At 48.1% G+C, this 15,562-nt stretch overlaps 5 protein-coding genes across 5 annotated transcripts; 1 reads left to right on the top strand and 4 right to left on the bottom strand.

The window, feature by feature from the left end:
- Nucleotides 1-1,179: 1,179 nt before the first annotated feature.
- N7473_001672 (uncharacterized protein) lies at nt 1,180-1,901 on the bottom strand (the record flags this gene model as incomplete). The annotated part of the gene is made up of 2 exons (XM_057147612.1): nt 1,180-1,443; nt 1,560-1,901. 2 exons carry the CDS (start codon nt 1,899-1,901, stop codon nt 1,180-1,182), a joined length of 606 nt encoding a protein of 201 aa, XP_057011266.1.
- A 476-nt stretch (nt 1,902-2,377) lies between these two features.
- N7473_001673 (uncharacterized protein) lies at nt 2,378-2,746 on the top strand (the record flags this gene model as incomplete). Its single annotated transcript, XM_057147613.1, has 1 exon — nt 2,378-2,746. One exon carries the CDS (start codon nt 2,378-2,380, stop codon nt 2,744-2,746), a length of 369 nt encoding a protein of 122 aa, XP_057011267.1.
- An 8,862-nt stretch (nt 2,747-11,608) lies between these two features.
- Nucleotides 11,609-13,754, bottom strand: N7473_001674 (uncharacterized protein; the record flags this gene model as incomplete). Its single annotated transcript, XM_057147614.1, is given in 4 exon segments — nt 11,609-12,517; nt 12,530-13,295; nt 13,355-13,514; nt 13,565-13,754. 4 exon segments carry the CDS (start codon nt 13,752-13,754, stop codon nt 11,609-11,611), a joined length of 2,025 nt encoding a protein of 674 aa, XP_057011268.1.
- A 21-nt stretch (nt 13,755-13,775) lies between these two features.
- On the bottom strand, nt 13,776-14,462 carry N7473_001675 (uncharacterized protein; the record flags this gene model as incomplete). Its single annotated transcript, XM_057147615.1, has 4 exons — nt 13,776-13,793; nt 13,846-14,124; nt 14,187-14,246; nt 14,307-14,462. The coding sequence occupies 4 exons, from the start codon at nt 14,460-14,462 to the stop codon at nt 13,776-13,778; spliced, it is 513 nt and encodes a 170-aa protein (XP_057011269.1).
- Nucleotides 14,463-14,495: 33 nt separating this feature from the next.
- On the bottom strand, nt 14,496-14,991 carry N7473_001676 (uncharacterized protein; the record flags this gene model as incomplete). The annotated part of the gene is made up of 2 exons (XM_057147616.1): nt 14,590-14,991; nt 14,496-14,532 (listed from the first exon to the last, which is right to left on the bottom strand). The coding sequence occupies exons 1-2, from the start codon at nt 14,676-14,678 to the stop codon at nt 14,496-14,498; spliced, it is 126 nt and encodes a 41-aa protein (XP_057011270.1). The 5' UTR covers nt 14,679-14,991.
- Nucleotides 14,992-15,562: the final 571 nt, after the last annotated feature.

Raw genomic sequence — 15,562 nt, forward strand, 5'->3', positions numbered from 1 at the left:
AAAGTGACCGCATTGACAATAGCTGATCTCGGTACAGCACCTCAAAGCACCCGGGAACGTGCATAAGGCGGACTTCAGGTTGGGAATAGATGTTGCAGCCGTCATTATTTGTGCTGAAAGAATTGAGATGCAATTATAGTGGCTTACCTCGAAAATGGTCTTCAAGCACCCGATGTCTTCCGGTAGCTATGTTCGACCAAAGACTTCTTCTGGGCAACATTGTTGAATGGTTTCGGATTGACGATGGCTTGATGGGATTACTGTTCATCCAGCCCAGAGGATATTTCTCCAGGTTGAGGATAGCTGATCGGATTGATAGGCAGTCGAGATATGCAATCTTCTCCTGATGCATGACTTGGTCAACGGACGGAAATGAGTATTTAGAGCAGTGTACCAGTCCTGAAATGTGACTGCCTGGAGGTTTTTCGCTCGTCAATGACGCCAAGAGGATCATCATTTGGACTCTGGCAGGAATCGAATAATGAATCCAGTTTTGTGATTGAGAAACGGTAAGGGGAACTCCGAAGCTTCAGGAGATCAATATGAGATTCAGATATCCGGCAACTTAGAGACTTACCTGTATCTGTTTGTTCCAAGAACAGGAGATTGTGAGCAATTAATGGGCTGCAATGGTAATTCGCCGAATCCAAGGCGTGATTGGAGAAATGCGACATGAGTGGTCCACGGGAGGAAAGGGTTTTCAGAGCCCATTCTCGTTGATCGGATAGAACAGAATTGATAGATTGCTTGGCGGACCTTGTGTGTCATGAAACTTTAAAGCAGGTTTAATCGGAATTATCTCTATTTAAGCTCTGGGAGTTTTGTGTGGGTATGGTATTCTGTGTGTGTTAAGCGATCGTTTATTGCATCCCTCAACCCAAAATTGGCGCCATGGAGGATATAAACGTTTGTCACTGTTAGAGTTACGGGAAGAATGAACACCAATAGACAAGAAGACAAGTATGGCCTCAATCCGAATTAATTTATTGAAGAGGTGATTTGAGATGCTCAAAGCCAACGGAGTGCACAAGCGGCCTCCCGCCCAATGGAAGGCCAAGTACGGGATAACCATCCTTCTCCCCGTTGCATTTGCACTTTTGTATAACTACAACTTTTCTGGATCAAGGTGAAAAGACGAAAATAGTTCTTGGGAGACTAATTACAAAGATGCGGCTCGGATTAGTCTTCCATCTGCAGATCCTCTTGACTTTCGGTTGCTGTCTTCACTGCCGTCCCTTCCAATGCTTGCATTGCCTTGATAATACTGGTTTCTGACCTCAGTAGCTCATTTCTCAAATTGCTGTTCTCGAATGTCGAGCTTTCTAGCTCGTTGCCACTGCGAGTGAGGGCTTGATCTAACCGGCAATTTTCGGCCTGTGACTGGCTCAGTTGCTCACGAGCGTAGCTCAATTCTTCGTTCAACCTGGATATTGCGATCTCAAGCTGGAGAATGGTTTCTGTGAAAGAACTGGAGCCCGACCTTGTGACACAATCCTGGATCTTAACGTGTTAGAAGCCGCGCTAACCAGGCTGGAAGAAACTGGACATGCCTGATTCACTTTGTCCTTTCCGGTGCCTTTCAATACCTGCACGGGCACCGCTTCAAGGGAACGCCCCAATTCCTGACATATGGATTTATAGAACCATATATTTCCGCTGCTGATGTTTTTTTCCAAGAGTGTAGCACTCGTGCCCGTAGCCGACCAAGAGTAGCCGTCACTTGGGAAAGGTTGCAGCTGGACCTGGGCAGGTGCGATGGTGAGACCCAGTCGTTCATCCACGAAGAGGTTAGCAGTGAATTGAGACACATGATGTGACTGAAGCTTACAGATGTGAGCGGACAAGGCCTCGCGGCACTTGATTCTCATGAGTGCCCGCTTAGAACTACTGGCTCGAGTCATTGTGGCTTGCGATAATCGATGCTGTCGATGGGTGGCAGGGAAGAGCAGCTGCAGGGAAAACACTATTGTTTTATAGAAGCTTTGAAATAAATCGCATAGCTGCAGACATAATAAAGGGCCTGGAATCGGAACGTCTACCATCACTTTTGACCCAGTCAACGTTTCAACATTGAATACCCGTGCTTTCCTGATTCCCGAGCTGAATCCACTCCGACGTGGTGAACCCTATCTCTAAGTAACATACCTCGAATGTATGAGGACTGCTTACCGCCATGAATCATGGTGGCCATCTGTATCTGAGGAAGATTATTTCATCGCTGGAATACACATTATAGTGCATGTCGGTGTCAGAAATCATATTTGAGAGGGATTGGACCAACCATTCCACGATTATACTGGTTGGCTCTTTCGATGCTCCGGGCTATATATATCAGGGCAATTTGATCTTCCTCTCTTCGCTCTCCACTTAAGCCGCGATGTCTCCTTATACTCGCCGGGTGTTCCGAAGAAACGCAAATAAGATCTGTGACTTGGACAAAACCCCGCTGCTGGACCCATCCAACAATGTGAAGAAAGTTCAAGAGGCGAGAAATGAAAACTGTCGGAATCGGTATCAGAACAGTGAACGCGATTCTGAGCCGAATTCTCAGATGATGATTCGAATGCGCCTTCGTCCAGGGCCGAATTGGCCCCGTCTCTCTTTCATTACCGTCCTCGAAGAAGGAATTAAGAAGAAAAGTGGGTTTCAAAAGATCCGCAACCACGTTGAGAATGCGCATTACGAAGAAAAACGACGCGATTGGATGAGGCGACTGCGCCCAATGGCTCATCGCCGCGTAGGCTAGCGACCAACGTCTCCCTCAGCATATAGTCCATCTTCTCTTTAAGTTTGGATGGATTACGGGAGATAGTTTGGAATGGTCAGTTTGGCCCGTTCAATACCTAGATGATTAGATAGCTTTTTCTGAAATCTTAGAGAAATTATTATTTGTTTACAGTAGGTCATGTTATGACGCTAGCCTTGTTGGCATCATTGGCTTGTGCCATGCGAACCTTTTGTTTAACTTGAAAAACTGTTTGTGACTAAATTTTCATAAGATGAGCGGCAAGATGTTGCACTCTGTCCATCGCATCATTTCAAATATTGGATAGCATTGTCAAATTCGTAGCTCGATATGAAAGTGTGATCAGAATTTATATTAAAGGGGAGCTAATCACTGGTATTGGGAATATAAACATCCTTTCCAGTAATTGAGACGACCTGCAATCAAGAGAAAGTTTTAATTGTCGCGAGAGCGTGTTAAATTGAATGATCTATCAACCTTCCCCCCTCCCCCACAACGCCGCCGTCACTCTACCCTAAAAATCACTGCACTTGTCACAGTAGAAGAACACTCACGCCCATTATCCGAAGAGGAGCTGCTGAAAAATTGTCCATATGACAATTAAGACAAGTTGAACCTGGTAAAACCATTAGAATCATGTAGATGAAGCATCAAAATCTCGTGACTTACCTCCAGTGCAATAACCCACAATTTCCAGACCGTCCCAACGCTTGCACTAGCAAGCAAAAGCAGAGCCAAGACAGAGGCATACAGCGCAATCATTTGTAGCCTTCTTCGGGCTAGCACTTGGCCAACCAACCACCAATACCACAAGGCTACCCCCAGGTAGTCCAGACACAGAATAAAAAGAATACCCCAGTGTAAGCGGTCCCAGTAAAATGTTCCAGTAATAGCCACAACTACCTTCGCAATACTAGACAATGCGGCGAACATCGGGCACAGGATGAGAACCCATCCGGGCAGAGTTGGGTGTCGTCGTTGTTGGAAATCGATTCGAAGGAACTATGACTCACTCAGCCCACATTCAATGGTTGATAGAACGGTTGGACTTACCACTTGAAGGGTTGTGGGTATAGCGCTTAACTGAAGAAGGACTTCCCGCCCCACTGGCGCTTTGTTGGCCCAAAAGAGCCCTGCTAAAGTCCCAAACATAATACATGACAAATTGCTTAGTATGACATCCGCCTTAAACCGTGTCCAATCAGATTTGAAATGAAATAGAAGGTACAACCTGATCAAATGAATTAAAGCCAGGAAAGTCACCAGGCTCGACGCGGTAATGGACTGCGATATCATGGCGTCGTGATCGCAGATCTAATAATTCCAATGGGAACTTACGGTACGGGGAAACCGGATGCATGACTGCAAAGCCGTGATATTTATCCAAAGGAGCTTGAAATCCTCCTAGGAGGTCGATAGTCCCCATCCACGGATCCAAGAGATGCATTTTTAAAAACTGCTGGGCCTTTCACGAGTGTCCGATTTGCGCATTCCTCAGGAAGCTAGCTGACGCATTATCCAAAATAGAAGCCACAGGAGATCAATTTAACTTCATACCGCAGAATTGGCCGATAAAAATAATCTGAGCATATCTCTAAGATGAGGTTATTTGAAACGCGCTGCTCCCTGGAGATTCCCATCCATATATATGGACCAATGATCCGGCTGCTAAGATATTTGTAGTCATGATGCTGACTCTTTCAAAGATCAAAGAATCGATTCTAGCATTATCGATTCCACAGCTTTACGGTGCGGTTATTGCCGTAATCTGTCTGATATGGCTATCCTGTGCATACGGGACCCATCTCGTGGCATGGTGCTCGGGGAGCGGGAAATATGTCCTCTGGACCCGTTTTCTCTCTCGTGTCTCCGATCCATGGCGTCAGAGAGGGCATGCTATCAGTTGCATATGCATGCGGTGGATTGACATCGACACCACGGCACAGGGCTTATTTGTGGCCATGTTGCTGGCTACAAACATTCTAGTTTTGGTCTTTCGTGCTAGCTCTTGGCACGCCATCACGAGGAGAGCTGGCCAGCTTGTGGTACTCCACCTAGTCCCACTATGCTTTGGAATGCATTTTGGTCTACCGGCGGAAGTTTTCCGCATTGAGAGAAACACATTTGCTTGCTTTCATCGTTGGATCGGCTTTCTTTCAATGGTTCATGCGATCATCCATACATCTGTCCTATTCGCAGCCCCTAACACCATGACAATGACACGGCCGAGCCAGGTAGTGACGATACTTGTGAGTGATTGTCCTGTACAAACCCTTGACAGCGTTTGCTAACCTCAAGTAGGCTGCCGTCAGCTTCATTCTAGTCGGAATCGTCACGTCTAGGCTTGTCCGACGGTATCATCCACAATTTGCCTTGAAATGCCACTATCTTTTGATTTGCTTCATAGTCGCGGGACTGGGTCATCATCTTATACAGACAAAGTCTCCTTACCGTTGGATACTGCTTGGGGCCCTTTGTTGGTGGTTCGTTTGCACGGCATTTCTCGGTCTACGAGCCCTGGTTGCATATCTACCCTGGAGATCCCCTAGCACGACAGTCTACCTCTCAGCGGCCGACGGCATTCTATGGATGGATTTATCAATGATATCGAGTCGACAATTCAGTCCCGGTCAATACATCTATTTATGGTTTCCTTGGGCCGGATGGCGAGCGTTCAGCCAGCATATCCTGTGTTATGTCTCTGTTTGCGAATTTGAGCGCTCAAAAGAAACGTGGAACATTCACATGGTCGCTCGACCCCACTGCAAGCTTAACCGCGCACTTTACCGACTTTCCTGCTTGCAGCGGACAGAGAAGGCTGTTTGGAGGCAACCTGTCGTGGTCTTTGGGCCTTATGGTCGAACACCTGAGCTTTCATGTTATGGAACAATCATCTTCGCTTTGGAAGACATTGGTGTTTTTCGGGCGCTTCCTTATATTGAGATGCTTCTTCGCGCTAGTTGCCAAAGGACAGCCATGGTGCGTCGGGTTGAAGTGCTTTGGAAACGTGAAAGACCATTTAGTAAGTCTGACAAAGTTGATGATCGTTTTATGGGAGAACTAAAAAGATTTCAATAGAAAATCCCGAATGGTTCAAGCGGTGGAGGCAGCGGATGTTTGATACCGACCGGGATCATTTTGACGTAAGCTGGCTCAGGCACAGACATTGGGGTCACAACTAATGGAAAACCATGAAGATTCTTCAGTTTCGAATTTTTCGCGGAATGCCCAGCTCGGGGAGCCCGCCTGACCGTCCTCGACGATTAGGAAAACGACTGTGGATATATGATGGTGCGGTGGACTTTGAGATCGAAATGAGGCGGTATGCTGACCAACAGCGGGGAAAGATGGCAGTCATCGGTGTGTAATGCTCTATGTTTCGTGATTTGCTCAGTCAGCTGACAACTGAATAGTCTGCGGAGGTCCAGATACTAACGTGGCCGTTCGAAGTGCAGTCCAAGTGCATTTTCAGAGATCAGCCCAGGTTTTTGATCTAGACACGGATTCGACCCATGGCTGGTCCGAGGAAGGACAGGCTGGGAGGGATAGATCGCCAAGTCGCCATCATAAAGAATCTGCATAATCAGAGTTGGGAATGGCGTACAGTATACCCCCAGGGGAGACAAGCCATTATGCGAGAAAGTTTGAGGCACTATTCCTATTCTCATCCAATATCATTCATGGTTTAAAGTTCATTAGTGCTATGCCTTACCGATTTATTGACCAAGTCTCCAATGTAAAATCGCGCACATATATATCTTCTTCTCTCGTGCTGTACGTAATAAGCAGTCCATTTGCTGAGATACCGGCCATTCGTTGCAAAAAAAATGCACGAAACCACTTAGACATGAAGGTGGACTACCCTAGGCTAGGTTGAGGTGCATAGGAAAAGAACGTTTCCAATGAGTACATCCCTGAATATGCGACTTTCGGAGAGAACCTTACTATCCGCTCAGGTACGAGAGAGAGATGAACAACCAAAATCGTATTGTAGCATTGGAACAGAAATACTTAAGCATGGGTAACGGGAAAATGAAAGAAGTGAGAGAACGGACGTGGTGTTTGATTGGTCGGTGGATGCCCGACGCATCAGACATCACATACATGAATAGCCACGTCGCAGGATAATATAGACCAAACAGGGTCTTTGTGTCTTTGTTCTCCCCGATTTTGACCTTTTCGCTAAACAAGGCTTCTATTTATGGCCTGTAGTCCAAACCGCTTTTTCTAAACAATCCGCAGGGCATTGGGCTTGCTTTGGCCAGGAAAATCGTCGTTCAAGACATTCGCGAAGTCACTTCATCGAATACAACACGAGAATAAGAAATGAGACTCAACACAAGGATCGAATGCATGATGTGAAGACTTGGGTTCCAGTTTGGCATGGCGATGATTTTCTCGAAAGGTTCCAACAGGTAGACAGCGGCGCCCATTACGTTGCAGAGCACGAAGCGCCCAAAAGCAGTCGCCAAAGGTGAGCTGGTGGTGACAGGTTCTGCAAGCGCATGCATGGTTGGGACTAACGCAAATAGAACGACACAGATCATATGAATTGGCAATCGACGGGGGGAGTTTCGGTGGCCGTCTCATTCGCACCTGCGTACTCCGGCAAATTCCCGAGGGCCATTACGGTGAAAATGGTCATGTATCCCAACTGCAGAAGAGGCTGCGCGGGAAAGAGAATCGCAATCGTGGGAAGAGCCGCTGTCCACACGAGAAATAATAGGCCGCACCAAGCGATGTTTTTCTGCTCTTGAGGTGTACGGACCTCAAATATGTTAAATGCTCGGTGGCAGAAAACAGACAAACTCCAAAGGATGACGCCGCTGCCGAATGCAATCATTGATAGTGCCATTGGGATGGATTCTTGTGCACTAGGTAAACGAAAAAGAATGAATTGACACAGGAAAATGGAAAAATAACCCAACGTGAAAATGCTCAGCATACAAGCCAGCGCAGAATCAAAGAGGTTCTGTACGTCAAAGGTTTTCATGGTGGCGGGGATAATGGCAGGAAGGACTGGCCTTTGGTCGAAATCGAGGGTTCAATGGCATAGATTTATAGAGAAAGCCGGTGGGCTTCTGGACACTGATATGTGAAAAAATGACCCCGCGGACCGCAACTTTCGAATTTACGTCAACGTTGGATTTGGTGATTCAACATTCATAACCTGTTGGACAGTTTATTCTTCCTTCACTGTTCCTTGAATGCATGAGATGCTGTTGTCTGGTCCTTTTCTGGTCGCAGACAATGTATTTCAAGCATCCATGAGACTGATTCCCCCAATTTATCAACCCAACGCGATGGGAAATATTGAAGAAATCGTGCGTCGAATGGGACAGCAACAGACAGAAAACATGTACTACCGCGAATGCTACGCGCTCTTCAAACATCTTCAAGATGCCACGCAAGAGACCGTCAATAACTTGACAGAAATCTACGACAGCCATCATCAGCCCTTGTCAAATGTTCATGAAACCCTGGCAGATCTGAGAAATACTGTTCGTGTTTTGGTTCGAAATGCCTGCCAAGCCCAGCTAGAATGTGAAGATCTTTGCCGTAAGCGTCCATCTCTTTCCCCCCGTGATGCATTCGGATCAATGGCAAAAATGTGTAATCCGTCTGAATCTCAGACGAGGCGATTAGGAGACCACCGTTGTCGAGAGAAATTTCCAAACAACTAACGCAGTTGGCCTTCTTACGCTGCTATATACATTACTGTCCCTGGTCGTTACCTCAAGAGCAAGCAATCGTGTAATGCTCGCGCTGGGTGGCGCTGGGAATCGCAGGTCGCCTTTCTTGTCGGAGAATAAGTTCAATCGCAAGGTGCAGATAAACAATGTTTTTATAGCATAACAAAACATCAAATCTCAGGGATAGTGTTCAACATGGGCATTCGATGCTCAAATACAACAACAGTATAGCTGGATCAGCCAAATGACAAGCGCCCCGATAGAGAAAGCAGTTGCAAGCCATGTAGCCACATAATTTTGTGTTCCAAGAGACACCTGTACACCAATATCTCCTGCAATCCCCTTAACACAAGCTACGACCAGCGCATAAAGAACGGACGAGCCCACTGTGGCCGCTAAGAGTAATAACGAAGAAATCTGAGACGGTTAGTAGAGGTCAAATAAGCCATTAGAGAAACACATACTAGACTGATACCTACAAGAAGCCTTCCTCCTTTCAGATAATACGCTTTGCGACAAGCAGCAAGGGCTGTAAGGACGTTTGTGACAATCGCTGCGATGTACAGCCAAACGATCGTTCGGGCGAGCCGATGGTAGTCTGAGATCCGTTGCCAGTCGACCGTGGGCATGAGTCTGCGTACATCGGTCATGAGAGAACCAAAAATGGTTGAAAAGTCAAACACAAAGGTCTTGTTGGGACGTGAACACTGTATTTCGGACCCTTCTCGCTTCATGCAATAGCCCCAAAGACCTACAGTGTAATACTGGAACAACTGGGAAGTCAACCTCTGCGCCTCTTCCTTCATCTTGTCATCTGCATCATGTATGGCAGCAGTCGCGGTCGTGGATACACCTTCAGCGGCGGTAGCTGCGTCGTTAGCTACACTACCCATGACATTGTTATGACTGATAACCTCGTCTGGGATTCCAACTTTTGATCTCTCGTGAAAATCATGTCGGACAAGGTTTATAGCGTGTGTCAACTGTGGAAATCCCGTCATATTCACCTGGACCAGTCAGCCTATCGTAATCTTTTGCAGGAAGAAGTTTGCTTGCCTTCAAAAAGTATAGCGATTCCGGCGCAGATGGAGATGTACATGCGACGAAGACGACAATCAGACATATGAGCGACGCAGTCGAAAGGAACAACCCCAGGGACGAGACCGCTTGGTCAAGGCTTTGACCAGGGAGTTTCATCGTTTGCGGACTTCTCAGACTGGCATAGCAGCAACTTATCATGTTAAGCTTTGCTAGTCGCTTTGATGTCCTCTGGCTTTAGCGTAAATATGTTCTCATGCAGGGGTCGTTGGACATATGATGTTCGGATATTTATCGAGAGGCCGAATAGGGATATCCATAGAAGCTTACGTGGTATTTAATTTTGCCCTGTTTGCATAATTTGAAGCCCCTGGCTTTCTCAAAAAAAAGGGGCACGGCGTTTGTTGAGCATACAGTACCTACCGAGAGTCTGTTTTGAAATACGAGAATATAAGCAGTGAAAGTTGACTGTCAGACCTTCATCAATGTGAGAATATGATTTATTGATAAATTACTTTCGGAGTCAAGAATGTCTCATATTATGGAGAGGGCCTTGTTTATTTTGCAGACCTTAGTCTCTGCTCGGCCCGATTCGGAGTACACATCTCATCATTGATCTAAAGTGGATGAAATGGAGCGATATTTGCAACCGTCCTCTCTCACAGAGGCCTGCTGGATTTGAGTTGATTGAAAACATGCAACGTAGCTGGCGGGAGGGTCCTGCAAATACCTTTTGAGAGCCGATTTTGTCTTTTATGGGCCCCCGGGAATATTGCGCACATGACTTGACTTAGTTAACTGTGTTGTAAAATCAAATGAAGCTTGATTGCTTGTCCCACATGGGCCGCGTTGAAGATATGTATACTTGAAAAGAATGAAGCTGATTGTAAATCGACCTAATGTGTGATGAAAATCTATTTTTCGAGGAAACAGTACACTCTGCAGCGAGTTCTGGAACAGCGAGACTGGAGAGGGGAATCAAAAGGAAAAAGGGCTGGGGGATCCGATGCTTGCCCTCATTTAGTCTCCAGTGCTCCACCAACTAGATTGCTCAAAACCCAAGTAGCCTTCATATACACGCGGTTTTCCAGCGTCATGCTATTAAACGATGCGGGAATTGATTCCGGTGATAGGGCTTGGATCTGGATCAGCCGAGCCTCAAGTCAAAAGAGGATAAATAACTGCCAAGTTGACATGCAGTCTATGGCAGCTAAATGATCTCCATGCTAAGGTACACCATGTATCATATCCAAGACAACTATATACTTCGCGAACATCACCACGCCCAGAAGACGTCTTGTCTTAAGCTACCGGAATATGAATGCGGAGGGATTTAGTAACCCCCATCCCGGTGACATGAAATGCCCTGTGTGATGAAACGCCCACCAGGTACCTGCACGTTCGAGGCCCATCACTCCCAATACACATCTGGAATATTGCTTGAAAGCTGCAGAGACAACAATCTTCAAATGCTTTTTTGATAGTTCAATATTGAAACACGAATTACAAAATGTTTTTTTGGCGAATTACAGGTCGAAAGCGATTGCTAAAAAGTCCGCTGTTGACGACGATCACGCCAAGACCATCAACCAAAACGTCTGAGAAGGGTAAGAAATGGAATGCTGCATCTTTTCGTCTACCTTTGGCCAAAAAATGATATCTGAGCCTATCATAATCATATTGCCTGGGAGCATACCAATTTTGGTGAAAGTCTTGGCACTAGAAATGTACAAGAAGTAAAAATACCGATAATGCGATTACACAGCAAAGAAAACAAACGGGTAACGTATTGTCTGAAAAATACTAGCGCCGCTAAGCGAACAGCCACACGTAAACATGTCGGCATGTGGGAGATGGCCTGTTAGCCTGGTGTGGAACATGAGTCTGGTCGAGTAACTTAGACTTAGGACCGCATCGACCTATGAGGATAAAGAGTAATAAACGAATTCATGAAGTTTAGATACTGATCAATATATGTGATGCTCTACAGCACATGCTATGGGTACAGTCTAGAATGCAGAAGCCTCTTTATGTTCCTGTGTTGATCGAAGATATCTAAACATCGAGACAGATCGCAGTGTAAGATTGCTCACGTACTGTACAACATCGTATGTCGTGCTTCTAGCGCCCGTCAATACATCGCTTCCGCGTGTGCAGATTTCCGTTGGCTGTCAAGCACTGAGCCTAGATTACTGAGACTAATGAGCGTGTCAGGATGCTCGCGGCCAAGCACCTTCTCTCGCGCTTCTAACGCCCGTCGATGCATCGCTTCCGCCTCTTCATATTTCCCTTGGCTGTCAAGCACCAAGCCAAGATTGCTGACACTGGTGAGCGTGTCGGGATGCTCGCGTCCGAGCACCTTCTCTCGTGCTTCGAGCGCCCGTCGATGCATCGCTTCCGCCTCTTCATATTTCCCTTGGCTGTCAAGCACCAAGCCAAGATTGCTGACACTGGTGAGCGTGTCGGGATGCTCGCGTCCGAGCACCTTCTCTCGTGCTTCGAGCGCCCGTCGATGCATCGCTTCCGCCTCTTCATATTTCCCTTGTCTGCGAAGCACTAAGCCAAGATAACTGACACTGGTGAGCGTGTCGGGATGCTCGCGTCCGAGCACCTTCTCTCGTGTCGCCAACCCCCATCGATGCATTGATTCTGCCTCCGTGTGAACTCCTTGAAGATTTAGAAACCACCCACAATTAGATGAGAGCGTGGCCGCATTCAATACGTCTTCATCATCGATGTCACACACAGACTTCAGCACGCTCTTGGCATGCGCAAGGAGCGTTCGACATTGTGTCCAGCTCTCGTAGTTCCCATCTGGAAACACCCGTGCCATAATCGCTCGTGACTTGGCCTGCCAGCCGTGGAGCTGCTGGTGCATGTCTAGCCACGCCCGGACCGACAATTGTACCAGCCGGTGCATGTCGACCAACCGTTCGTTCCTCTCCAGTCGGATCAGAGAATAGCTGAGCAGCGGCGCCAATTCATCGTGAAAGTCCAGTTCATCTTCATCGGAGTCGCGCACCAGATCTTCGGGGATTCCCTACCGGTCGACCATACTCATTAACGCAAGGAGATCTGCCGCCGCCGGCCGCTCCTGCCGGATCTGCTCAAACGATATCTGCCACGTTGTGATCACCGCATACCGAATGCTGGGGTCGCGCCGGAGATCCGCCGAATCTTCATTCTGAAGCAGCCGCGTCCGCTTCGACTCACTCTCCTGGAAAAGTCGGAGGTATACGGCGACCGTGACCAGGGGCAACCGGTTGGCAATATAGGACCCGGCCTGAGTGATTGCCAGTGGAATATATTCCAGTGCCTCGACTAGCGCTTTCTCGTCCTCTCCGGGCTCTCCAGAATCTCCAGATTGGGGTGCCGGAATCCTTGCCTGTAAAAGAGCGAGGGACTCTTCCTCGTTCATTGGCCGAACTTCAATCACATGACCGTCTCGCCCCACCAGGTTCCGTGCTGCACGTCCATTTCGCGATGTGATCAGCATTGATCCATACGCGGCCTGCGGCAGGAACCTCACCAGTGGCCCTCGTTCATCGGATGTACTGCTGCCGAAGAAGATCCCATCGTCACCCGCGTTATCCAACACCATCAGCCAGCGCCCATTGCGTGCATCACACAACCACTGACACACGAGCTGGAGAATGTTCATCTTCGGATCGTCCCGTCCCGAAATCTCCGCGACTGCGGCAATCTGCTGGTAGCCCTGTTCTAACCGCGCCGCATTACTTGCGTGGATCCAAAAAACCCACGTGTCCGGTGTGGATTCTCGCAGGCGATGGGAATACTCGATGGCCGTCTGCGTTTTTCTGATGGCAGTCAGATAGTCATTCATAATTCAATATGCTTTCTGATGGCGACCGCTCACCCGACGCCGGCCAACCCCACCAATGCTACCCGCTCATGAGTCTGGCCGATCTCCTTGTGTCTTTCCTTGATCGCACTGATGACAGATTCACGGCCCACAAACATCGGGTCCTTCTTAAAAGGGACCGTGGAGCACGGCTGAGGCTTCGGACGCGTCTGTGCTGAAAGAGTTCCGTTAGATTGCGAAAACACCCTGCAGCATATCACTTACCAAACCGAGCTGCCACCACCGACGGCGCGTTCTTTAAGAACTGTCGCAATTTATCGAGCGCCGTTCGATACCCGGCCGCGTTACGCGTGTCGAATTTGATCACCGTCGAGTGGTCTGCATGCAGCGGCACCTTGTCCTCTACATGGTCGGGGAGCTGGAGAAGAGCCGAGTTTGCGCCCACTGTCGTCATAAAGTCTCCAGTGCGTTTCCATCATCCGCTTTCCGAGTCCTATGTGATGATCAGTATGGCATAGTCTGTTCAGACAAAGAGCAACACGTACCAATACCAACCGTCTTGTCTGCTCCGTCTCGTAGAAGCTGACCACTTTTCGATCTCTGATCAAATTCTTGAAATCCGCCAGCTGGTGGATCAGTAGGTCCGATTTACTGGAGATCTGTTGCAGTAGTTGCTCTCGCGGGTGGCTTTTGTCACCGGCTAGCATCTGCTGGATGTCGTCCATCACTAATCCCTTGTGGGGGATGGCGAAGAGGATCATGCCGTACGTAGCTCGATATAGCGACGTGATCGCCGGGTGGTCTTCCTCCATCGTCTGGATTGCCTTAACAAGGCACCATAAGTTGATATCAGCATCAGATATTCCACATCGGATGGTGGTCCCACATGAGCTAATATAATGCCTCCAAAGCTGTGTGCAATGAAAATCAGAGGTCTCTGCTGGAGCTGGTCGGTCACAGAATCAGCCCAAAATTCTATTAACAGGCAGGCCACTCAGCCTCCTACCTCCTTCGTGTTTCGGATTTTCTTGATCTCCTCCATCAGCTCCCGTCTGTCGTCGAGGATCGTATCGACTCCGTAGCTTGACAGCTTAGAGTTATACCCGTAGATCATCGTGCGGCACTGCGGCAAATCCTTCGATAGGAAGTCCCGCAGCCACATCCGACCGAGGTTTCCCCTGCCCTGCCACGATCCCTACGCATGACCGTCTAGCCCGGCGATGGCGATAATGCTATGTTCGTTCGGTCAGCGTTGATCTTCTAGATATAGATAAAGGCACAGTCCTTACTCTGCAACCACAGGCTCCTTATCGTCCGTCGTGTAGAGCTGGGTAAATCCAAAGAAGTGGCAGTCAAAGTTGATATCTTCGTCTCCCATCTCGATCTGCGAGTCCCCGAGAGGGTTGACTCTCAGCTCATGAAGGAACTGAGGCACCCCACCCCCGAACTGCACCAGCGCCACCCTCTGCGTGTCACTTTCATAGCATGAAGGCACGATTGTGATCTCGACCTTGATTTACTCTCGTCGTGGGTAAAGTTGTCGTTCAGGGCCTCTTGGACTGCGGTCTTGAGATCCTCATCAGGTAACTCCCTCAACAGGCCTGTCACCCGAAAAACGTGCAACTTTCTCTGACTAACGGTAGCCATCGCGATTGCCTTTGTTAGAGTGGTACATCGGATGAGCATGTAGTAGACCGTCGCCCCTTTGTTGATTGACGGTCAGCTCAGCCTTCCGGTGAGGCTGAATCCCTAACAGGTGCGGGGTATCGAGCCTGCGCCTGCAGCCTGCAGGCCACTGATTACTCCCATCACTCTGTAGGAATTTATACCATACCGAATGCAATTTCCTCCCAGGTCATTTATGTATATAGAAAATGCTTCGCCGCTAAATACAGTACCACTCTGTCTATACTTTCGAAAGCCTATTTCCGACAGAAAGCTTATCATCATATCCTTAACTGAATGGCTTGGCACTCCTACGGACAAGTCATTGGCTTGACATCACGTGCTGTAATTCAAACAACTTTTAAGTCAGATCTGGTTTAGCTCGGAGCTAGCCACTTTTGAGTTAGCTCGCCGTGAGAAAAGTTTTACGTGAGCCTGCCTCCAGGGCAATCCGAAAAAATTTCCGTTCTTCAATTTCCTGTTCCTCGGGGGATCCCGTAGACCCCGTACTCCACGTGACCGATGGCCTGAGCCAGCAAGATGTGGGGTTCCACCAAAAGCACTGTTTAATTTGCATCTCGTCAAACGGTCCTGGTG

This window comes from Penicillium subrubescens (assembly GCF_028828155.1).
Source record: "Penicillium subrubescens strain IBT 31985 chromosome Unknown utg000002l_segment0_segment0, whole genome shotgun sequence".
Taxonomy (NCBI): domain Eukaryota; kingdom Fungi; phylum Ascomycota; class Eurotiomycetes; order Eurotiales; family Aspergillaceae; genus Penicillium; species Penicillium subrubescens.